Source organism: Dendropsophus ebraccatus, chromosome 9 (assembly GCF_027789765.1).
Source record: "Dendropsophus ebraccatus isolate aDenEbr1 chromosome 9, aDenEbr1.pat, whole genome shotgun sequence".
Lineage (NCBI taxonomy): Eukaryota > Metazoa > Chordata > Amphibia > Anura > Hylidae > Dendropsophus > Dendropsophus ebraccatus.
The window spans coordinates 53,465,126-53,490,269 of NC_091462.1; the positions used below are offsets into that span (position 1 = coordinate 53,465,126).

The 25,144-nt window shown below is 44.3% G+C and overlaps 2 protein-coding genes across 3 annotated transcripts in view; one reads left to right on the plus strand and one right to left on the minus strand.

Annotated features, from left to right (window-relative positions):
* ICA1L (islet cell autoantigen 1 like) overlaps positions 1–1,725 on the minus strand; it is a 42,682-nt gene extending 40,957 nt beyond the window's left edge. The window contains exon 1 of one of the 2 annotated variants that reach the window (XM_069983308.1): positions 1,707–1,725. The gene's annotated coding sequence lies outside the window, so the exon portion shown is untranslated. Of the gene's footprint in view, positions 1–514; positions 1,121–1,706 lie in introns of those variants that run through there. The other variant, XM_069983307.1, reaches the window with a different exon arrangement.
* Positions 1,726–7,300: 5,575 nt separating this feature from the next.
* TMEM237 (transmembrane protein 237) lies at positions 7,301–24,428 on the plus strand. The gene is made up of 13 exons (XM_069984868.1): positions 7,301–7,333; positions 7,823–7,854; positions 7,974–7,984; positions 8,660–8,722; positions 11,650–11,742; positions 13,264–13,381; positions 14,016–14,176; positions 19,347–19,473; positions 19,556–19,747; positions 19,824–19,897; positions 22,070–22,163; positions 23,668–23,789; positions 24,224–24,428. The coding sequence occupies exons 1-13, from the start codon at positions 7,316–7,318 to the stop codon at positions 24,283–24,285; spliced, it is 1,167 nt and encodes a 388-aa protein (XP_069840969.1). The 5' UTR covers positions 7,301–7,315; the 3' UTR covers positions 24,286–24,428.
* The last annotated feature ends 716 nt before the right edge of the window (positions 24,429–25,144 follow it).

The following is a 25,144-nucleotide window of genomic DNA, read 5'->3' on the forward strand; positions in this document are numbered from 1 at the left end:
CAGTTAAAGGGACATTTGCAGAACCGCTTGGCCACCTTGTGCTGCAAATGATGACAGCTCAGGGGGCCCAGTGTATTGCAGAAGCTGGCCAGGGGGCCCCCTGATGCAGCGGGCCCCATAGCAGTTGCTATAGCTGCTATGATGGTAGTTACGCCTCTGCATACATGTATTCGGCATCTCTCTGCTTTGTGAGGGCTCCAGCAATAAAAGCCATGTTTGCTATGGGTCCAGTATATGGATCCTGAACACGCAGAGAACTAGGAGGGGTCAGGGTCGTATTCACACTGTACAGGTCTGCACACCAGGACTATGCACACTACAGCCATATTCACTTCTAGCTGAGTCCTTGCAATAAAGGTGACTGTGTGTTGGGGGGAAGGGAACCCTTCCTCCATCACAGCCCGCAGCTCTCCTCAGTTGCCATGACAACCATCCCGGGTACCAGCCTTGGACATGGTTGGCAGCGCACTGGCAGCAATGAAACGTCCAGAGGAACAGGCGACAGGGATCTTACCGGGGCGGTCTCCAGGCGAGAGAGGCTGAGCTCCTGCGATAACACAACACCGGTCCAAGAGCAGTCATACGGGATGAAGGAGAGCGCCGGGAAGCCGAGTACGCATGCGCCCCAGTTCCCAGTCGGCCACCGTCCAGTAACAGGAAGTGTCTGAGCTCTAGTCCATAGCAACCCGGAGCTGTGAGGGAGGGCGGGTAACCAAGGGGCCTCAGGGCTATGAAATCGTCTCCATACAGTGAGGAAACCTGTCTGATATGTACATATGGGTCTCATCCCTGGAGTAAGCCCACGCTAGCTTGTTGTGTCCTCTAGTGGGTCTACTACAAGGCAGTTAATATGGGTGGATCGGTCACGCAGCGCCATTCCTGTCACATCACTAATAAACGTTCTGGAATGGCGTTACTATAGCGCAGCGGTCAACCCTGCAGCCCTCTAGCTGATGCAGGACTACAATTCCCAGCATGCCCGGCCAGTCAAAGCTTTGGTTATCGTGGTGTAACGACAATTGTAGTTTCACTACAACTGGAGGAGCGCAGGTTCCCCATCTCTACTACAACTGTGAGGCACACGCTACCAGCAATGACATACAACGCCGACCAATCACACTCCCTCCTAGCTGTGAGCGGAAGTCACGTGTGATACCGCCGGAAGTAGCTGCCGAGCCTAGGTTCTCATGACAACCGGATAAATGCTCCTCTGCTGCAGCGTGTGATCGGGTATAGGGCAGACGCCGCACCATGGACGGGCCCCGGGTGAGCGCTATATCTGCCCCATAGAGCGGCGGCTGCTCTCTGTACTGCTATAGTAGGGGGCGGGCCCGTACAGGAGTAGCCGGCACTCAGCTGGTTACAGTCCCCCATTATAAAATAGTATAATAGAAGCTCCTTATTGATCCTGCCAGACTAGAGCAATTCCAGTCAGGTATTTCCTATTGATATCTGGTTGTAGGAAATCTATACATAAAAGACAATGGTAATTGTGTCCGCCATCTTGTATACTGTCCATCTACCATGGTCTAGTGCTTCCCATCTGGACTTATTACGTTACAGTAGATCAGAAGAATACAGTGATGGCCATGACACAGCTTTCTCTGAAACAGAAGAGGAATTTTATCTAAAGGGATGTCCTAGTATATTTAAAAGCTATACTGCAGTCTGCTAGGGCTGTAAATGATAAATCAGAGCATACTTACCTCCCCATGTCCGGCACTGGTGCACTGGTCCACCATATTCCCGTTGTTTACTTCCCCTGATAACATTATGTTCCAGCTCATCTGAAGAGGTTCTGAGCAGCTTGCATCTTCACTGATTGGCCGCAGTGGGTGTGGAACAACATCAGGGGGGCAGGGACAGTGCCGCATCAGTGTAAGCAAGCACTGGTATTAGGGTGGACCAGAGCGCTCACCCAGTTTGCTGTAGTATATGTATTATTACACTCATATTCACTATTGCTGCAGTGTCATTTGTTTTATCCCAGCTCTGTTGCATCCATACAGTGTTCTCACAGTGTAAGACACCGGATGTTCCTTGACCTGGATGCTGTTCCATGACATCCCTTTAAATAAAATTCCTCTTCTGTTGTAGAGAAAGCTGTGTCATGGCCATCACTACATACATCACTGTAGTCTTCTGATCTACTGTAATGTAATAAGTCCAAATGAGAAGCACTAGACTAGATCATGGTAGATGGACAGTATACAAGATGGCGGGTGCATCCGTGCATGCCCGCATCCGAATTCCCCCCTGTTCAAAATGGAGCTTGCAACTGGAGCCGCAGGCTCCACTATGTGAACTGACAGGGTTTTCTGCGGACGCTATTTACTAAATAGCGGCCACAGAAAATTGACATGTCAGTTTACACTCTGCAGAAAATTGACATGTCAGTATATACTTTGGCTGGGATTCTATGCTTTCACATACAACGTGTGTGCTGTATAAATCATGATCGTTGTTGCTACAGCCGGGATTTCTACAACAAATACGTTGTGTGAACATAGCGTAATACTCTATTAGGGTCATGTGACTTCTGATCAGCCACCATCTTCAGGCTTTGTTCACACTGGGTATTTATGCTCAGTATTTTGCATCCAAAACCAGGAGTGGATTGAAAACACAGAAAGGCTATGTTCCGATGCTGTTGAAATTTAGAGGATGGACGCCATTTAAAGGCAAATAACGACGGTTTTTTTTTTTTGTTTGTTTTTTTTTAATTGTCATTAAATAAAGTCCATCCACTCAATTTCAACAGTCGTTTGTGTTTTCAATCCACTCCTGGTATTGGTTGCAAAATACTGTGTGGGAACATAGCCTAAAACTTCATTCTCTCCCTTTTAAATCTGCTGTAATTCCCATAATGCACTACATGGGCAGCTACAGATAGTACTATCTCTGCCTTCTGGGAGGACAGTGTAATAATTCTCATCTCGATATTTATCTCTAAATATGCCAAGAGGCTGCCCATATACACTCACCGGCCACTTTATTAGGTACACCTGTCCAACTGCACGTTACCACTTAATTTCTAATCAGCCAATCACATGGCGGCAACTCAGTGCATTTAGGCATGTAGACATGGTCAAGACAATCTCCTGCAGTTCAAACCGAGCATCAGTATGGGGAAGAAAGGTGATTTGAGTGCCTTTGAACAAGGCATGGTTGTTGGTGCCAGAAGGGCTGGTCTGAGTATTTCAGAAACTGCTGATCTACTGGGATTTTCACGCACAACCATCTCTAGGGTTTACAGAGAATGGTCCGAAAAAGAAAAAACATCCAGTGAGCGGCAGTTCTGTGGGCGGAAATGCCTTGTTGATGCCAGAGGTCAGAGGAGAATGGGCAGACTAGTTCAAGCTGATAGAAAGGCAACAGTGACTCAAATAGCCAACCGTTACAACCAAGGTAGGCAGAAGAGCATCTCTGAACGCACAGTACGTCGAATTTTGAGGCAGATGGGCTACAGCAGCAGAAGACCACACCAGGTGCCACTCCTTTCAGCTAAGAACAGGAAACTGAGGCTACAATTTGCACAAGCTCATCGAAATTGGACAGTAGAAGATTGGAAAAACGTTGCCTGGTCTGATGAGTCTCGATTTCTGCTGCGACATTTGGATGGTAGGGTCAGAATTTGGCGTCAACAACATGAAAGCATGGATCCATGCTGCCTTGTATCAACGGTTCAGGCTGGTGGTGGTGTCATGGTGTGGGGAATATTTTCTTGGCACTCTTTGGGCCCCTTGGTCCCAATTGAGCATCGTTGTAACGCCACAGCCTACCTGAGTATTGTTGCTGACCATGTCCATCCCTTTATGACCACAATGTACCCAACATCTGATGGCTACTTTCAGCAGGATAATGCGCCATGTCATAAAGCTAGAATCATCTCAGACTGGTTTCTTGAACATGACAATGAGTTCACTGTACTCAAATGGCCTCCACAGTCACCAGATCTCAATCCAATAGAGCATCTTTGGGATGTGGTGGAACGGGAGATTCGCATCATGGATGTGCAGCCGACAAATCTGCGGCAACTGTGTGATGCCATCATGTCAATATGGACCAAAATCTCTGAGGAATGCTTCCAGCACCTTGTTGTATCTATGCCACAAAGAATTGAGGCAGTTCTGAAGGCAAAAGGGGCTCTAACCCATTACTAGCATGGTGTACCTATTAAAGTTGCCGGTGAGTGTACAGTCAGGGAGGCTGAACTGCAATCAAATATAACGGTGTGACAGGGGCTGTATAATCATCATCAGTAAAAGTGATGGGAATTTCTGGCCAGGTTCATGCAGCTTCCTACATATAGGAAGTTCTGCTGGCTGAGATGGTGACCCATAAAGTGCCCAGGGCACATATAGTTTCTACAGGGGAGGGGGGTCATCCTGAGATCACATAATGTAACTGGAGGATAAGATTCTAGGAATTTTAAGTAAAAAAAAATAAATATATATATATATATATATATATATATATATATATATTAGCTGACTAGCTGTGTAATGAATTAAAAATCTGGGAATCTTTAATTGGAAAATGCCCTTTAAAGGTAATTTGCATTACCTTACACAAGTTTAAATTTGGTCTTAAAACACTAATGATTGATCGATCTAACCAATACCTAGAAGTCACAATGATAGTAGAGTATGTAAAACTATCAGGAAGGCAAACCATTATAGACCATTCCCAGGATCAGCTTTGTGCACTTTTACAGGAGTTTCCTTGCTCATTTTTCTGCTTCTGATCTGCTAAAATTCTATATTATAGAGCATCTCTGTGCCGTAGACAAATAGGTATAAATTTAAAAGGGAACTATGAGCAGGTTAGACGAATCTAACCTGCTGATAGCCCCCTATAGCGCCCGGGACGCTGAGGAGGAAGGTTTGCCTCTTACTTTCCTCCTCAGTGTCGGTCCCATGCTGTTAGTTGGCGTAATCTTTAGCCCAGAGCACTGTTAGAAGTACTGCCGTCATCCGGCCTTTCTTGTTTCATTGATTATTATGACACATACCTTCCTCCTCAGTGTGCCGGGGGCTATCAGCAGGTTAGATTCGTCTATAGGGGGCTATCAGCAGTTAGATTTGTCTAAACTGCTGATAGTTTCCCTTTGAAAAGGACCTGTTAGCTGGGACGTTGTAGCGGAGCCCGCCCGACCCCCCGGTGGAGCCCGGAATACGTAACCCTCGGGAGGGTTACGTATACCGGGCTTCACCGGGGTATTGGGCGGGCTCCGCCACGGCATCCTGGCTGACAGGTTCCCTTTAAAGAGAAACTGACAGTTCCTGTGGTCCATGTGCGAGGCACCAGCGACCTGACAGGTTCTCCTCCTTTGTAAGTGATGCTTCAAATAGACATAAAATAACATTTAATACCATATACAAGTGACCACTATCATGAATAGCTTATACAAGTGACCACTATCAAGTCATGGGGGAGTGGACGTGGCAGCCCCAGTCGTACAGCCGCAGCCTCCTCACACTAGTCAGGCTTTGTCACTTGCATGATCGCAGGGCTTCTTACTGCACTCAAGCTGTCAGTCAAGCCCATCTGAGTGGAAGGAGGATGCTGTGAGTGTGAGTGGGAGCTGCTGTGTCTCCTTACTTTAGAGGTAATATCTACATTATATTCTTGAGCTAAGTAGTCCTCTCTAGGCATCAGCATGCCCAGTTTGTAGGCTTACAACGGTGAAATACAAAGGAGTAGAAAGCTACAAACTACAGATTTGGAATCAGCATTGTTTATCCTACTAACAGATGACTGTAGTTGAGAGTTTTGAGGAGGGTGGGTTGGAGGTGACTTCCCTTTAATTTGTTCAGGAGAACCAAGCAGTGTTTTCCCATAGGAAATAATGTAATTGTGTTTTATTGGTTCCAGCACCCACCAATAATTACCTACAATACTCATTATTCATTGAAATGTGCCCAGTATAATCACTAGAGGACAGCACAGACCAACGCTATACTGCACAGTAATATGTGACATTATAATTTACTATACAGTAATGGAGAGGATGGGAAACACAAGGGCTGACAGAGACTGCAGGGAGCAGGAAGGAATGAGCAGGGCAGATGTGGGCACATACATGCATCGCTTTCTGTCTGGGGAGAGAGGGGTTACAGCTATGAAGAGATTAACTCCACAGTCCTGTCCCCTGGCTCTGCTATGATTTGGAAGTAGGGATGGTCCGAACCGAGTTCGTACGGAGTTCGTATGAACCCGAACCATCCGCAATGATTACCGCTGTCTGCCCGCTCCGTGCAGCGGGCGGATCCAGCGGGAGGAACGCCTGGAAAACTGGGATATAGCCATAGGCTGTATCCCAGTTTTCTAGGCGGTCCTCCCGCTGTATCCGCTCGTTGCACAGAGCGGCCAGACAGCGGTAATCCGATGCCGAGCGTTCGGGTTCAGCCGAACCCGAACCTCGGCGGGTTCGGACCATCCCTATTTGGAAGGTGAGGAAGACTTCCTGGGTCAGAGTACAGTGCTGTAGACCCCGCTATGTACGCCATGTACATCCAGTACAGGGAGCTCTTAAACCAAAGCAATGCCCTTAAACCAAGTCACAATTTTTAAAAACTCTGAGCTCTTAAACCAAGTTATTCTTCAACCAAGGTACCACTGTATATAAACCAGACTTTTCTAATATATCATGATGCAGTGCCACTACCAGCATGTCTTTTATATAGATGTGACGGTGCTTCTTCTCTTATACATTTAGCTTAGAGTTATTTTCAACAACTTCCCTCCATGTAATAACCTATTGTAAATCACGTTATTTACTTAAAATGAATCCTTTCCTAAGAAATAAGCCTCCAAGTCTTGGCCACTAGGTGTCTCACCTCCCTGCAGTTTGCCTGTTGTTATGCTTAGGAACAATCCATGTATTAGTGGAGTGGTTAGAATAGTCCCCAGCCCTTTAGTAGCTCTTGTGTTGTATTGTATTTATTGCTTCTTACACTCACTGTCAGGTCTGGCAGCTACTACTGTAAATTGTTTTACAATTGACATTTATTAAGTCTTATTAAGATGAAAGTATCAAATGAGCTTAGACACCTATTAGTTTCCTAGTAATGTGCATAAGGTAACATACCCTTACAGTCTAATATGGTCCACATGCTGTTGTGTCACCTGTAGCCAAGTCTCTGCGTTGTATAAAGGCTGTGACCCGTTCACGAAGGACAGAAGGTTCTAACCTTTATAATCCGAGAGTTTATCTGGAGGGATATTTCTGTGGGGGAATTAAGGAGATCTGCGTTAGCGGTGTTGTGTAAAGGACCTGTCCGGCATCCTGCATGAACACTGACTTTTGACTATGGCAAAAAGGCAGGTGGTAAGTATGTATATTTTGTCTGGTAGCTATCACACAGATGTGGTAGTCCCAGCACTCCCAGTATCCTGATATTACATTCTTTGTTGTTGTGAAATAATAGTTGTATAAGTAAAACCTGTCACTGTCACACATTGAAAGCACAGAGGTTGATGATATGTTGTGTGATAAGGCAGGTATTGTACTTGTATAGTGTGACTACAATACAGTATTGCATTGATTTGTGTATTAGTGTCTTACATCAGATGTCAGTGGTGACTGAGGCCGTACTTACATTCAGTAGCAGATTAGACTGGATATATGACAGGGACGGTAGGGAATCCCTTTGTGTTCAGGGCATGGACACACAACTGGTGATCTTTCAGTGCCCTTTTAATCTCTCCAGTAACTTCAGTTTACTATGTGTGCAGTGTGGGGAAGCCATGTCAGTATGCTTTTGTACATATAAAATACTTTCTCCTAACATATAATATTTTTTCCCCCCTATTCTAGGCACCACCACGTGCTCTCCCACCAATGCCAAGGTAAATAGAATTTTATATCTCTTGATGCTCTCTTGATGTATTGGCCCTGATTTTGTTTAACTTTATTTTATTTTTTATTTTTTTTATGCATTTTCTTGGACATTCTTTTGGCATTTAAGCACATATCAAGGTATGTAGATAATTTGTTGAATTTACACACAGTATGAGGCTGGGTTCACACTACGTATATTTCAGTCAGTATTGTGGCCCTCATATTGCAACCAAAACCAGGGGTGGATTAAAAACACAGAAAGGATCTGTTCACACAATGTTGAAATTAAGTGGATGGCCGTCATTTAATGGCAAATATTTGCTGTTATTTTAAAACAACGGCCATTGTATTAAAATAATGGCAGTTATTTACTGTTATATGGCAGCCATCCGCTCAATTTCAACATTGTGTGGACAGAGCCTTTCTGTGTTTTCAATCCACTCCTGGTTTTGGTTGCAATATGAGGACCACAATACTGACTGAAATATACGTAGTGTGAACCCAGCCTAAATATGTTTAATTACGTTTGTTCCTAAATAGAGATGAGCGAACCGGGTTCGGGTTCAAGTCGATCCAAACCCGAACGTTCGGTATTTGATTATCTGGGGCTGCTGAACTTGGATAAAGCTCTAAGGTTGTCTGGAAAACATGGATACAGCCAGTGACTATATCCATGATTTCCACATAGCCTTAGAGCTTTATCCAAGTTCAGCAGCCACCGCTAATCAAATGCCGAAAGTTCGGGTTCGGATCGTCTCGAGCATGCTCCAGGTTCGCTCATCTCTATTCCTAAACTGACATTTTTTTTTCCAGAGAATGAAATTCCGATCAGCCGCCCAAAAAAGAAAAAGTCCAAGCCATCCAGTGGGGCATTAGGTAAATGCAGTGTTTAACTCCTGCCTAGTTTTTCAGATAATATTTTCATGTATATAGAAATACTTATTTTTACTGTGTGTTTACGTGCTACAGAATCCTTACATGTCCCTGACATTGTAAAAATATTTTGGCATGCTGCAGAAAAATCACTTACAATATAGGATACCACCAGCAAGTATAGTCCATTATGCCTTTGGTAGAGAGTTGCATGCCAGAAGACTAACAGAACACAACAATCTCTAAACGCTCAGGGAGATCAGCAAAAAAAAAATTTAATGGAGTACTTATTCAAGAGCCTCCAGTGATACATTGCCCGCTATTTTTTATTGCCCCAATTAGCCAGAATCCTACTTCACACTGATGAGGGGCAATACCCCGAAACAACTGTCTGTGGATAGATGCCTGACCTTAGTAAACCCTTGTCACATCGCAATACTCGCAACTGAGTTAGACTTTGATGCAAAAGGGGCCACCCTGGTATGTTCCTATTTGTGTCCCAATACTCGCAACCGAGTGGGACTTAAGGGGTTATGTATCAGGGTGGTTTGGTGAATTCTCCACTGGGAGGCACCCCTTGGCAACAGGTTTAATTTATTAGAGGGATATCTGGCTATTCTTGTGTTTTGAGACTTGCACCTAAGGCTTCATGGACCCCTTTCTTGCACAGTTCAGACCAGCACCATTCTCCAGCTGTAGCCAGAGTGCTTCTCTCTTTGGTTTCCTGTGATCTGTTTTTCTGCATGAGACACGCTCCATAGACAATGGAGCTCATTCTGTGCAGTGAGATCACAGGGAACTGGAGAGAGAAGCACTCAGCCACATGTCTCTCCCGACTATATTCAGATATTAATGAAGATCAGAACACTATGACCTTTACCTATTAAAATGTTGGACATGTCTCTGCAACATTGCAAAATAATTTTTATAATGACAGGAATTATAGTCATTAGACAGCTTTTTCCCCATCAGTGTCCAGTCGCTCCTCACAACCAAAGATTGGATAACGGTGGAAATGACCACAGCGGGAGAGTTCTGTGGAGGAGCCGTATTCTGATCCAATAGGGCTTGTGCACAGAACTTCCTCTAGCGTGGTTGTATCAAAGGTTACCTGATCTTCTGGTAGCTGGAGTGACAGCACGCCAATTGTGAAAAGCTGACCAAGTAGTGGTATCCTTCAAGATTAAAGAGGATTTATAAATATAGTTCCTTAGACCTTGTTTTTAGAGGTACATAAATGTACTGTAAATGTCATTCTACTACCTGTATCTGCATGCGTGGGACATGTTCAGTGACTGCATCACCTGCACAGAAGAGTGTGTAGCTAGGGGCGGTGGGGAAAATGACATGAGTGGAGCCATGGCTGTGCACTGTCTATGTAGCCTGTACATGGGCAGCTGAGAGCCTTTTAACTAAGCTTTGCATGGACAGGCAAAAATATAACGTCAGGATAAAAAGATGAGGGAAAAATATTGGTGTTTCCTAGCAAAATAAACCACTGTTAATACCTATAAGACTGGGTTCACGTTCTTCTGTTTTTGTGCATCTTTATCAAATTTGAAGGGGAAAAATAATGCATTTAAAAATTGCATGCACTTTTACCATTAATCTTTGCAGTTCGATGTTGTAGTTTGGTAACACTACAGTTTAACAGGTAAAATGCATTATTTTTTAAGAAAAATCTTTCAACTGATAAGATTACGGCTTTAAAAACTTTATTGCAGCACAGCTGTCATGCACTTAAAAAATTCATGTGATGATTTAATGCAGTTTTTATCTCTGACTTTCAAAACGTATGTGAACCCCGGCTTGTGGGTATTAGCAGGATGTTCTATTGCTAGAATCACAGTAATCCTCCAAACAGAAACCCTTTCATTTTAATTAACATGGCTTTAAAAGCCAAACTAAAATCAGTTGTCATGGGACCCATCATAGATGAATGGTTTATAAAAATGTGCCTCAAGTGTTTAGAAGGTGAAAGCTATGAAAGAACGCTATAGACAACAAAGCTTTCTTATGATCAGTGCATCTTATGAATTGTAATATATAGATTGAGCTGATGGTGCAGGGATCCCATAAAACCTTGGAGAATATCAGTTGTGACTGCACAGAGAGCATCTCTTAGAGCAGTGCATCTCAATTCCAGTCCTCGGGCCTCACCAACAGGTCATGTTTTGAGGATTTCCTTAGTATTGCACAGGTAATATAATTTATACTCAGTGCATCCGGTATTATCACAGGTGTTCTTTGTATGGGATATCGTCAAAACATGACCTGTTGGTGAGGCCTGAGGACTGGAATTGAGAAGCACTGTCTTAGAGAGTGTATATCTTTCATAAAGAGGTGAACGCTGCCAGATACATATGATCACATCACCTAGGACAACAATATCAGTCATGATGAAATCTATTTCCTGCACGCAGCACTCCGTGGGAAACTTACCTTCTTGCACCATATGGTTTTTTAAGTTTTCTTTGGTAAAACCTCAGTATAGATACTATTTACTTAAGTGGCAGCACTGATTGGCTGATGGGGAGCGAGGGAAGCCTCACATACAGCGGCGGCACCAAGCAGTTAATGTGTGCTCCGGGCCAGGGGCTGTGGACGGCGGGGGTTAAAGGGGCCGGATTACGTATCCACAGTGCAATGAAAATTTTGCTGCGGATATGTAACCCCATAGACCTTTATACTACCAGGATCCACAGCGGATTTCACTGAAAAATCGCAGCGTGAAATCCGCTGTGGATCCAGTATGTGTGAAGCTACCCTTATAGTTACTTTTCTTGATTCTGTATATCTAGCAATTACTAATGCTTTATTATAGGTGTTTTACTCTTACTAACAGCTTAGTTATATTATCCAGCATTGACATGCTTTGCAAGTAGATATTCATTTTGAGAAATGTTTTTAATAGTTTGTTGTTTTTGTAGAGGATATTGTACAGGACACAGTTTTTAAAAACTCAGAAAGTAAAGAACCTCTTACACCAGAAAGGCGGAAAAGGAAAAAAAAGAAGTCTGCAGGTAAACTGAACTGTATAAAGTTACCAGATACCAGAACATGTCATTTGAATTTTCCATTTTAAACCTTTTAGCTAAGGGCCAGTTCACACTGAGGAATCAGTGCTGATTCCTCACTGAAAATTCCGCCGGAAAATATAGTGCAGAGCCAAATTCCATTGAGTTCAATGGAATTTGCGCTCTGCAATTCACACAGTAGAATTTACACATTGAATTTTTTGCGGCTGATCCGCCTTCCGCCAGAAGAATTGACATGTCAATTCTTCTGGCGGATTCCACTGGAAGAATCCCATTGAAATGAATTAAAGTGACTCTGTACCCACAATCTGACCCCCCCAAAACCGACTGTACCGTCAGACAGCTGCTTTTAATCCGAGATCTGTCCTGGGGTCCGTTCGGCAGGTGATGCAGTTATTGGCGTGGCCTACAGCTCATGTGCAGCGTTCACACAGGTGATGAACAGGAGAAATTGTTCTAGGGGCATTCCTAATAATGAAGAGGGCGGGCAGGAGGGAGGGAGAGGTGTCGCAATCCTAGAGCACGGGTACTCTAGGCCACGCCAATTTGACACAGGGTTTGGTGGGGTCAGATTGTGGGTAAAGAGTCGCTGCTCTAAAATTTTTCAACGCAGAATTGGGGAAAAAAGAATTAATTTGATTAAATGAAAAATTAATTTGTGTGGAATTCCGCCAGAGGTGATTATGGGCAGAACGCTTTCCTTGTGGAATACCGTAAGAACACGTTTTGTCCGGAACACTTTCCTCGCTGATGTGCTGGTGTGAACTGGCCTTTATATTGGTTTTTATTTTAATCTCTTGTCCAACAACATCTTGTTAAAGATGAAAACATTTTTCTTTCAAATCAACTGGTTACCAGATATTTGTAATTTAGTTCTATTAAAAAAGATCTCGATCTTTCCAGTACTTGCTGCTGTATGTCCTCCAGGTAGTAGTGTATTCTTTCCAATCTGACACAGTTCTCTCTGCTGCCACCTCTGTCCATGACAGGAACTGTCCAGAGTTGTAGCAAACCTCTCCTGCTCTCCAGACTGGAAAGAAAACACCACTTCCAGCAGGACATACAGCAACTGATAAGTACTGGGAGACTTTTTTAATAGAAGTACTGGAGAAGTGCTGGAGTGCTGGATATTTCAGCTATTGGATGTGCTATAAATTAGTAGGGGTACACAGGCCTTTCCCACAGTGGCTGTCTCTTAGCAGCGGCTATCAGCAGACTTGTGGTGCGGGGGACCATTTAGAACTGGACTACATCTAGTTGACAATTGTGCCTTATGCCTTGTGTATGTCTTATGTCAGAGAACCCCACAATTTTAAGCCATGTCAAATTGTGAATGATGGTCAGGAGCCACATTATACTCAGAAACAGAGCATTACTTGTAGCGAGATTTACAAACGTTGTTGATATGAATATATTATTTGACACTGGTATTATTATCATTATTACTATTTGTTAAACTTCTTCCTACAATTCAGATTTTTAATATTGCTTTTCCTTTCATTGTAGAAGTTGAAACTTCTTTCACTCAGCAGAACCTAAATACTTCAGTTATCCAGAATGGTAATGATGTAGACTCCCAGCCTTCTGATGAGGGGACTGTCCGTAAACCTCGTAGAAGAGCAAAGTAAGGTTTACTGTAGTGTAATACAATATGTGGCTAAATATAAATACTACGTAGATGGGCTTAAAGAGGACCTGCCACCCCTTGTGCCGGGGTGACAGGCTCCTGATCCCGCCGGGTCCCGCTTTTGGATCCGGTCGGGTCACGGAGATATCAGCTCCCGAAGCCCGGCGCGCGCTGACAGGAGAGTCCGGCGCTCGTAGAGAATGAATGGGGAGTCCGATGCTCTGTCATTCTCTATGGGCATCGGACTCTCCTGTCCAAAGCCCGGCGCGTGCACTGACAGGAGAGTCCGATGCCCATAGAGAATGACGGAGCATCGGACTCCCCATTCATTCTCTACGAGCGCCGGACTCTCCTGTCAGCACGCGCGCCGGGCTTCGGGAGCTGATATCTCCGTGACCCGACCGGATCCAAAAGCGGGACCCGGCGGAGAGTATAGGGGGCTGTAACGGGGGGTCGGGAGCCTGTCACCCCGGCACGGGGGGGTGACAGGTCTCCTTTAAAGTTATGAAATCTTCTAAAAAAAATATTTTCTCATCCGAACCATATTTAGCAAAAGGCTTTTACGGCTGAACTATAAAATACATTCTGAACCATTTGCATTCAATTCTTCTTCATAAAACTTTTCTACTAGGAAAACTAGGCCTGCAGAGCATGGATTTCCTAATGACTTGGGCGTAGAAGAAGAAGACATCATTACTGATGGGCAGATAAAACTCCCAGAACAGCATCCTGCTTTCATAGTTCCCTCCTTAACAAGCCAACCTGTGGGCAAATTATTTGTAGAGAAAAACAGTAAGTTATATTAAAAAGTACATTTCTTCGAAAGAAGATCTGTTAGGGAAATAAATGTGAAATATATTCTGAAATCCTCTTCTGATATCACTGTGAGCCAGAACCTGTTATATGTGGCAATTTCTGATCTTACACTGCAGCGCTTTACTAAACTGCAGGATCTCTGACTGTCAAAACTCATTTTTTCTTTTGTTTACAGAAACACATTTTAGATATCACAGTAACTTTCCCAGGGACAGACACCAACAATGGAGGACTCTAGTATAAGTTTTTTTTATATATCATTCTTGATTTGGGGAATAGCTATACCTCCTGATTCTTAGGTCTAAAAAAAGTCCATTACCACTGTACCAATCAACTAATCACTGGATAAGAAGTAGCATAGCCTCCTACATGTGATCTAATAGACAGTAGAGACCAGTATTATTACTTAACTTAAAGGGAAACAGCAGGTTTAGAAGCAGCTAACCTGCTGATATGTCCCTATAGTGCATAGGGTGCTTTTTACCTTCAACCTCAGTGCTGTTTTTGTGATATTAGTTTATTCCCTATGCTAATAGGGCATTTTGGTGCATTGGGGGCTGGGCTACTGCCATCTAAAGAATATCAGCAAAGTGGGCAGGCCAGCCGGGGTTGTTCAGTGCACTAGGGGTGGTAGTCCCATCCTCAGTGCACCAAAATGACTTAGCTTAGGTAATAAACTGCTAATATCATGGAAACAGCACTTCTTCTTCAGTGCCCCTTGCGCTGTAGGGACATATTAGCATGTTAGATTCTTCTAACTGCTGATAGTTTCTCTTTAAAGGGGTAGTGCGGCGCTAAAAAAATTATTCACAGAATAACACACATTACAAAGTTATACAACTTTGTAATGTATGTTATATCTGTGAATCGCCCCCTTCCCCGTGTCCCCCCCCCCACCCACCCGTGTACCCGGAAGTGTGTGGTGCATTATACATTACCTGATCCGTGTCGAGCCCGTCCGCCATCTTGTGCCAAACGTCATCTTCGGACGGAAGGCCGAATCCCTGCCGCCGTCCCCCCTCTGCCGCGTCATAACTGTGCTCAGCCACGATTGGCTGAGCACAGTTATGCTCAGCCAATCGTGGCTGAGCAGCTGATGACGCGGCCGCGTCCGTCCAAAGATGACGTTTGGCACAAGATGGCGGACGGGCTCGACACGAATCAGGTAATGTATAATGCACCACACACTTCCGGGTACACGGGCAGGGGTGGTGGGACACAGGGAAGGGGGCGATTCACAGACATAACATACATTACAAAGTTGTATAACTTTGTAATGTGTGTTATTCTGTGAATAATTTTTTAGCGCCACACTACCCCTTAAATACAGCATGTGGCCTCCTTACCTGTATGTCTTTGCAGTTTCATAAATAATAAGCAGTGAAATCTCGTTCACTCCAAAAGTGAATAGGAAAAGTCGTCTTCTAAGAGACCTGTTTTCTCAAAGAAGATGGCTAACATGTAAAATGGTGTGACTAAATCTGTCAGAAAAAATCTGTTCTAGAGGGTGGTCTTTTGGAGAGATTTCACTGTTCTGTATGTTCTGTCCATGTTTGCTTAGGATTTCTCTTTTCACACTCCAAAATGACAGTGAAGTTAGGTTGTGAGCCGCACTGGACCATTATGATAATCTCTGAACAGTGGTGCGTAATATGTCAACATTATATAAATTAGTATATAAAATGCATAAGAATGCAGAATTGGATCAGAGTGCCCCTTTAGTCCTGCCTTGTAACATTTATAGGAAAGATCAACACATTACCTGGTGTGTACTGCAGAAAGATAAGGTCCTTCAACGTGTAAAGATTTCCAGCTGTCTGCAGCCACAAACCTGCATTGATCAGCAAGAATGGCATTAGTTTGCAGTGCCTTTATGTGGCACTTCTTATAGAGCAGCCGGGCAGCACAAACGATCCCTGTATTGTTCATGCGGCCATTTAAATGTATTACTATTACGCGCACATCTCTTTTTACACAGTCACATGTGCAGCTGGTAATCATTGATTTATACACCTGATCAAAAGATGCGATCAGCTGATGAGCTGGTGTTGTTTATCTCTTTTTTTTTTTTTTTTTGATTATAAATTTTTATTCAATAGTTTTTTCAGATATATTTACATACAGACAATAAGCCTACAATCTTCGGCTTCCACTTAGTACACATTTTGTTAAACATAACAAGTACCAAATACCAAGTAATACATAACAAATAACAAGTAACCATTAACAAGTAACTAGTAACAAAAAGTACAGTCTTGTCAATACAAAAAGATCGGTCTCGGATTGGTGTTCATGTCATCCCGTGTCATGTATGTTGCCCTGTTTTTAAGATTAAGGATGTCGTTGTCGACTGTGGAGATGTCATAGTAGTAGATAAGGGAGTGTGTTGTTTATCTCTTTGGCTGACACTTTTACACTGGTTGATCATTGGCCGAATGAGCGTTGTTAGCAACACTCATTGCCTATAATTGGCCCGTCAAAGGGGCCCCCAAGCAGTGTTCACTCCCCACCTAGACACACTCAATCTTATCCAGTCTCCTCGGACATACGTATGTAAAACATCCATATAGAGCACTGCCACCATCTAGTACGGACCTTAAAGGGGTTATCCAGCGGTACAAAAACATGGCTACTTTCCCCCTCTCTTGTCTCCAGTTCAGGTGTGGTTTGCAATTAAGCTCCATTTACTTCAATGGAACTGAGTTTGAAACCCCACCCAATCTTGAGACAAGAGAGGGGGAAAGTAGCCACGTTTTTGTAGCACTGGATAACCCCTTAAAGGGGTATTCCCCCCAAAATTATTTTTGCATTAATACATTGCCCACCCCTAGCTTTCCATCTTTCCAATATAAAGCTATTATGGATTCTGCACAGTTTTGCTGTTATCCAGCTGCATTCACCCCCACCAAATGCATAGAATCATCAGACCTCAGTCCACACCGACACGCTCCCTGCTCCTGGCCCGCACCCTCCAAGACGGCATCACGTGTCCTCCATCTCTTCAATGGGCGGGTTAGCGCTTCTCACCCAGTCCACTGAAGGGAGGGAGGACACTGAGACAGTGACTGCTGCTGATGATGATCACTGTCTCCCTCTCTGACAGCAGCTCCCCCGTCCCCCTGCATTTCACAACCCGGTGGCCGTCCATCCCGAATTCACCTCCAGGTGGCCGCCCCCCATCTCATCCCGCGGCATGTCCACCCCCCGCCCCCCTCACATCTAACCTCCCGGAGCCGGCTGTGCCCACCCCGCATCTCATCCCCCCCAGTGGCCGCCCGCAGCACGTCCACCCCCCGCCCCCCTCGCATATGACCTCCCGGTGGCCGCCTGCGGCAACGTTCACTGCCCCGCCCCCCTCGCATATCACCTCCCGCCACCCCCCAACCCCCAGATCTCACCTCCCGGTGGCCGCCCGTGGCACGTCCACCCACCGCCCCCCTCGCATATCACCTCCTTGGGGCCGCCCGCGGCAACGTCCGCCACTCCCCACCCCCCCGCATCTCACCGTGACGGCCGCGGCAACGTCCACCACCTCCCACCCCCCGGATGTCACCTCCCGGTGCCGGCAACGTCCACCACCCCCCGGATCTCAGGTGAGATATGGCGGGGGGACATCATGTTCGTGTGATGCCAGTCTGTGGAACTACCGCTCCCAGCCATCCCATAAGTGTCTTCCACTCTGCCATATCCTAGGACAGAGTGGAAGACACTTGGCTGGGAGCAGTAGTTCCTCAGACTGGCTTCACACGAACATGATGTCCCCCGCTGTATCTTACCTCTTGGTGGCCGCCCGCGGATGGGGGTGGGGGGGGGGTTGTTGAGATGCGGCGGCGTGCCACCAGTAGGTGAGATCTGGGGGGTGGTGGACGTTGCCGGCACCAGGAGGTGAGATCCGGGGGGTGGCGGGTGGTGGATGTTGCCGGCACCGGGAGGTGAGATCCGGGGGGTGGCGGGTGGTGGACGTTGCCGGCACCGGGAGGTGAGATCTGTGGGGTGGGAGATGGTGGACGTTGCCGGTACCTGAGGTGAGATCCGGGGGGTGGTGGACGTTGCCGGCACCGGGAGGTGACATGCAGGGGGGGGGGGGACGGGTGCCACGGGCAGCCACCGGGAGATGATATGCAAGGGGGGCGGGGGGTGGACGTGTCGCGGGCGGCCACCGGGGGGATGAGATACAGCAGGGGACATCATGTTCGTGTAATGCCAGTCTGTGGAACTACTGCTCCCAGCCATCCCATAAGTGTCTTCCACTCTGTCCTAGATTACAGGGGATGATATGGCATCCCCTGTGGAAGTGGAAGACACTAATGGGATGGCTGGGAGCAGTAGTTCCACAGACTGGCATCACACTAATATGACGTCCCCCCGCTGTATCTCATCTGCTGCTGGGATTTGGGAGGGGGGGGCAGGGGGTGGATGTGACGCGGGCGGCCACCGGGGGATGAGATAGAGCGGGGGACATCATGTTTGCGTGATGCCAGTCTGTGGAACTACTGCTCCCAGCCATCCCATAAGTGTCTTCCACTGTGCCCTATGTGTTGCATCATCCCCTGTAATCTAGGACAGAGTGGAAGACACTTATGGGATGGCTGGGAGCAGTAGTTCCACAGACTGTCATAAGGATCATCAGGCAGAAGCATTGCATGATGGGAAATGTAGTTTCCTTTCTTGGATATAGATCGCTGTTAGAAAAACTTGTAACTCAGGAACGGCAGAAGCTAGAAAGACGGGAGACTGCTCAAAATACTCAGGGAGGCTTGGTGAGTAAGGCCAGCTAGGTTTGGAAGAATTACATTTTTTTTGCTCTTGGGGGGAATACCCCTTTAAACTCAAAACTGCTGGTGGTGTCAGATGCAGGAGCAGGCAGCTACTGGGAATATGTGCTGCACAACACATCCTGCTTGCAGTGGCAGCACAGTTTCAATATAAGGCAATATGGGCATGGTGACAGCAGTGGGTTATGCTGCAGACCTCATAGAACAGCACCTGAAATTTGGGACTGTCTTGCTGGATCTGGGTTCATTGAGAGCTATGCATGGCACATATATTTATTCTTTTGCTGTACAGGGACAAAACTTGTAAATGATGATGTGAGTTCTATCGGTGTTTGAGGCTTTTTTCTATTGTCTTTTATTTTAAATTTCAGGAAAATTTCAAGCTGCTGATCTTCGTTCTGGTATCGTCAAAACCACAGAACATGTGGATGATTTTCTAGATATTAAACCTACATGGAGCAGTATGGATGTGTCACTCACTGTGCACCGCAGCTTTAGGTACGCACACAAGCTTGTATACAACATGGAGATGTTTTTGATTCACTATCCATTCGTTTCTAATAGTCTCCTCTATTTTTAGGGTGATAGGGCTGTTCTGCAGTGGATTCCTATCTGGATACACAGTATGGAACATTGTGGTGATTTATGTTCTTGCCGGGAGTCAATTTACTACTCTACCGACGTTGCTTGAAATATACAAAGTTTTGGCATATCCATCTCAGTGTTTCTTGTACTTCCTGTTGGCGCTTAGCACAGTTTCTGCCTTTGACAGGTACTTTATTAAATAGATCCTTTGTAGTTAGCTTTACTTATATTGCAAATGATTTAGTAGTTTTCCTTGTTTCTAGGATTGACCTGGCCAGTGTGTCAAATGCGTTTCGTGGTCTTGTTACATTGGACCCAGCTGCTGTGGCATCATTTTGTAAGTAAAATTTGGAATAAAGTACATTTTTAAGGCTGTGTTCCTACATGCATCTAAAACCACACCCCCTACGCTCTCCAATGGTCACACAATCTTGCTTAAACTCAAAAAACACAGAAAAATGCAACAGCTCACCGCAACAGCAGGATACAGACCCACCATAGACATGAAAATAGTTAAAAGCAGCCCCCCAACTGCCAAAAAAAAACTCCCACAAAAATAATGAGTCTCTTGGTTATTGTTTGCAAACAGTGTAAACTGCCCCACCACAGTAAGGTGGACTCATATCGAGGCAGACCCTACACTGTACCATGACCTCTCCATGGCGTGTAATACGCCTATGCTCTGGGCATGCAAGATCTGTGTAATACCTGCAAAAAAATTGCACCACCTGGGTGGGACAGGTGGAGTGCTCGACCAAGTAGAGGCAGCCACTTACCCAACTGGAACACAGAAAAAAAGGACAAAATTGGTCGGCTCTCCTAGAACATATACAGTCCATATGCTCATTCTATATCATGGACAAAACTGTAAGGGACTCCTAGCATCATAATTCTTTCTAATACAGTGAGCTCCCGAATGGCTAGCGCAGTATGCTACTGAACTGAACTGACACGGCTGTGTCAGTTCTGTAGCATAGTGCAACAGAGCACTATAGAGCAGCTGAACCCGTGAGAAAAATTGTGTGCATATACCCTTACTAAGTTATAACAAGCTGATTGGTGGGGGTCTGACCACTGTGAGTTCATCAAGCCCTACAATGGATGGAGTGCACTGCGCTGCACATGAGAAGCCACCACTCCGTTCATTCTCTATTGGACCGTCAAACATTTCTGAGTTCAGCACTAAGAACAAATGAAGCGATGAATGCACATGTGTGATGCACTGGGGATGTGTGTGGGGATGATTATATTTCTATTATTGGCGTTGGTGGGGGTCCCAGCAGTCAGACCTCCACTGAATAGCGTGTTATCTTCTATCACAAGGAAAGAGACTTACTTAATGAGATGGGAATATCACTTTAACCCCTTCAAGACCGAGCCCATTGATGCACAGATGTTCGGGTCGAATTAATGCAATGTTCCTCCCCGCCTTCTAAGAGCCATAGCGCTTTTATTTTTCCACCTACAGGGCTGGTTGGGGTGTCATTTTTTGTGCCGTGATCTCTAGTTTTTATTAATATCATATTGGTGTAAAAGAAAAATTTTGATTGCTTTTTATTAATTTTGTTCTGATATATAATTTTTTTAAAAATCAGCAATCCTGGTGTGTGTGTTATTTTCCTTTTACGTGCTCACTGTACAGGAACAATAATGCTATATTTTAATAGATCAGAAAATTCCACATGCTACGATATATAATATGTTAATTTTTTATTTTTATTTTTTTTAATATTTTTATTTTCATAATTGGCAAGGGGGTATTTTAAACTTTTATTGAGGGTTTATATTATAAGGGGTTTTTATAACTTTTAAAAAGGTTTTTTTTTTAATTACACTTTTTTTTAACACTCTTAAACACTTTAAAACACGCAATCAATAGATTGCATATACTGATCTATGCTATGCCATAGCATAGCATAGATCAGTGTTATAGGCGATCAATGCCAATCCAACAGGATGGAGGTAAGTAACTTACCCCGCCCGCCGGTCCAAGCGATAAGGGACCATGTTGCAGGGGTCCCCGTCACTCAGTGACAGGAGCATGTCCTGTTACGGAGTACCTTAAACGCCGTGATCACTAAAGATTGCGACGTTTAAGGGGTTAATGACAGGCAGCTGCAGGATCACAGCTGCCTGTCATTATGCTGGGATCCCCGGACACTGATGTGCAGCAGTCCTGCACACATCTACAGCCCCTTCAGTCAGGAGTGTGCATATACGTTCCTGCTGCACTTGGTATGTGCAGCAGGAAAGTATATCTATTGCTGACATTAGGAGGTTAAATACACTTGCAGTATCCTTACTAGTAAGGATCTGTAACAAATTTAGCCTTCAGTAATTATCTGCAGATAGTTGTTATTCTGAGTTAGCCTTTTCCATTGTTTTTGTAAACCTATAGTAGACACTGGTAAAAGAATAAAACAGTAACTGTCCTTTTATGCAGTAACTTTATATGATGGCTATGATGTTTTTGTGGTTTCCTCCTAAATAAAACACTCTCTTTTTTCAGTGTATTTTGTCGCTCTCTTTCTTGCCTTGAGTCAGCAAATGACAAGCGACAGGATAAACTTCTACACACCTCCAACCCAGAATGGCAGCTTGTGGTAAGATCCTTCTCACTCTGATAACAAGTAAACCCTAAAGGGAATGTTTTTATTTTAAACATATTTTTTAAGAATTTTTGGTGTTTTTTTCCGAATTTTCAATTTTTCTATCTACATTATAAAATAATCCTAAAATCTTTCCGTTTACATTCCCACCACTGGGCATAAAATTAAGCTGAGACTTCCTGGTCGATCTGTAGTGATATGTGATGGCTGCAGTTGTGTGATCTGTACAGCATTGCAGCAACATGTGACACCAGTAGATAGATAGCATCAATGCAAGACAATAGCAGCTTCCTGTGGAATGTTGTCTTCAAAAGTCGCAGAGTATGCTCAGTAATGTTTCACATTCATCTCAAGGGAACAGACTCATCTATGAATAGATTGTCATCTATGTCCATGAGTCTTGCTGTAAAGCATGTCACTAAATGCCGTTAAAAATAGCTCAGTCAAGTTGGCAGTCCCCATAACAATGTACAAAAAGCTCTGAGCTACGCCAGTCCTGGCTGCTATAAGCCGCTGTGCCCGATCGCTGTGCCTTGCTAATTAATCATTTAAAGCGAGTCTGTACCCACAATCTGACCCCCGCAAACCACTTGTACCTTCGGATAGCTGCTTTTAATCCAAGATCTGTCCTGGGGTCCGTTCGGCAGGGTATGCAGTTATTGTCCTACAAACAACTTTTAATCTTGCAGCGCTGTGTCTAACGGCCGGGGCTTACATTTGTATATGCATTAGGCTGGCAGAGAGGTTGTGCCAGCCTAATGCATATACTAATGTAAGCCCCGGCCGTTAGACACAGCGCTTCCGGATTAAAAGTTGTTTTTCTGACAATAACTGCATCCCCTGCCGAAAGGACCCCAGGACAGATCTTGGATTAAAAGCAGCTATGCCTCAGTGCCTGAGCCTGACTCAGTGCTCAATTAGTATGTTCTCCAGCAGCCCCATAGTAATTGAGCACTGATCTCATAGATCAATACAGTACATATGTACTGCATTGATCTCTAGTAGAGATCAGTGTAGTTAGCATAGAAGTCCGCTAGGGGGATTTAAAATTACAGTTAACAAAAAAAAAAGTATTTTTATTAACCAAAAAAATACCATCCAATAATAAAATATTAAATACACCCCCCCCCCCCATTTCCATTCTGCCGCAAGCAGAATCGTCCGAACTATAAAATTTTCACACTTATAGCACTGAAGGCCGGCCCGCCTCCAGTGCTTCAGCCCAGGCCGGTGCTCCGTAATAGACCAGCGCCGTACGGGGTAACCGGGCCAAGGCTCAAAAAAGGGACTGCAGCACCGCCTTCCCCACGTTGGCGCCAGTCTATTTATGTGCAAAAATATATGTACACACTCTAACACCTTATTAACTAATTGGCACCCTGCTATTGCACCTGTTCGACAGCCACCTAATGCTGCAATCTTTAATTTTTTTTGTAGTCTGTAGTACAAATAAATACGGATGGATAAAATGCCTCTATTATTTTCTTTATATTTCCAGGCAAGAAGCTACAGAGAGTCAGATTCTTCAGCCTTGGGTTGTTATCAATTTGGTTGTAACTTTGCTGGTTGGCCTTTCCTGGCTATTCTTATCATGCCGGCCAGACCTAGATCACAGTGAAGGTACTGTCTCTTTAATATATCTAAGGAACAAGTTATCTACTTGTGATGTTTCTGTGCTGCATTTATGAAGGCAAGAACATTTCTGGTCTGTAACGAGAAATGCAACATACCTTGTGCAACATACCTTCATTTAGAATAGAGTCATGGCATCGGTCACACCAAGGGTGTTTATAATATCTGTAGCTCGTCGCAAAGGTTCATTCATAATAGAGCAGCAAGAGATCCAGAAACCGTGTAGTGGGAGGGAAGGAGGGTGATGGTTATTGTTTTTCAGTCTATTTTAGGGCTTTTTGAAAGGGGTATTCCAGCAGCAGGTGACAGCATATCTTGCTAATTGATTGTAGGCCCAGAAAACATATTATATAGTATTATGATGTCATATTTTCTATATGTTTTTGGTTTCTTACTGAATGCATTTTCATTTTTATTCTTAGAATCCATGTTTATCCCAGAAGACTACCCAGATATGGAGAAGGGGATGAAAATCCAAGCGTGACTTGTGTTCTGACACACAAATGATGCCTTTGTTTTTATATCTTTTGTATACCTCTTTTATACACCTTTTATATTCTGTTTGTATTATTTTATACTTTTAGAAAATAATATATTTTTTTTCAAATGTACATTCAGAATTGTAAATTAAACATATTTCTTTAATGATGTTGTTTTTAATATAAATTCATATACATTTAATATAAATCTACAGGTTAGTAATTCTTATTTGCCAAAATGTAAAAGAGGTATTTGAATCCATTAAGATATAAATGCATAGTAGTGAATAGGCGGCACTCACCATATAAACTTGCATGTTTTTTTATTAGACTATCATGATGCTTATATAGCACACATGTGAATCACAATACAACACTGCATCCCAGTTCAACATTTAAAGTGAAGGTTGCAGCAAGGTTGTATCGGTTTTTTGTCCACTTTAAGTTGGCTGCATGTTGCTATTTTACTGGCTAACCCATTAACTGTGAACAAGTCTATTGTATTGTATATAAACCAGACTTTCTCAACTCGAGTTCCACTGGCCAATTCATGCTGATGCTGGAGCCTCACTGACAAACACATAACGCTGTGCAGCACTTACATTGTTCTAAACAAGCTTCAACCAAATACCACCACGCAGTGGACATAATATACCGTAGCAGCACCAAACCAACACTGCAGTGCAGCACAGCATACTTCTCCACCAGCAACAAAGCCACACCACAGGGCAGCAATAAATACTTCATCAACTACAAACCAACATCACAGTGTAGCAGTCCTGTCTCCATTCCCACCTGTCAGTTTTCACCCTTTCCTATCCCTCTCCCACAAAAAGCAGCTTTGGTGGACAGTAGGAAAGACGC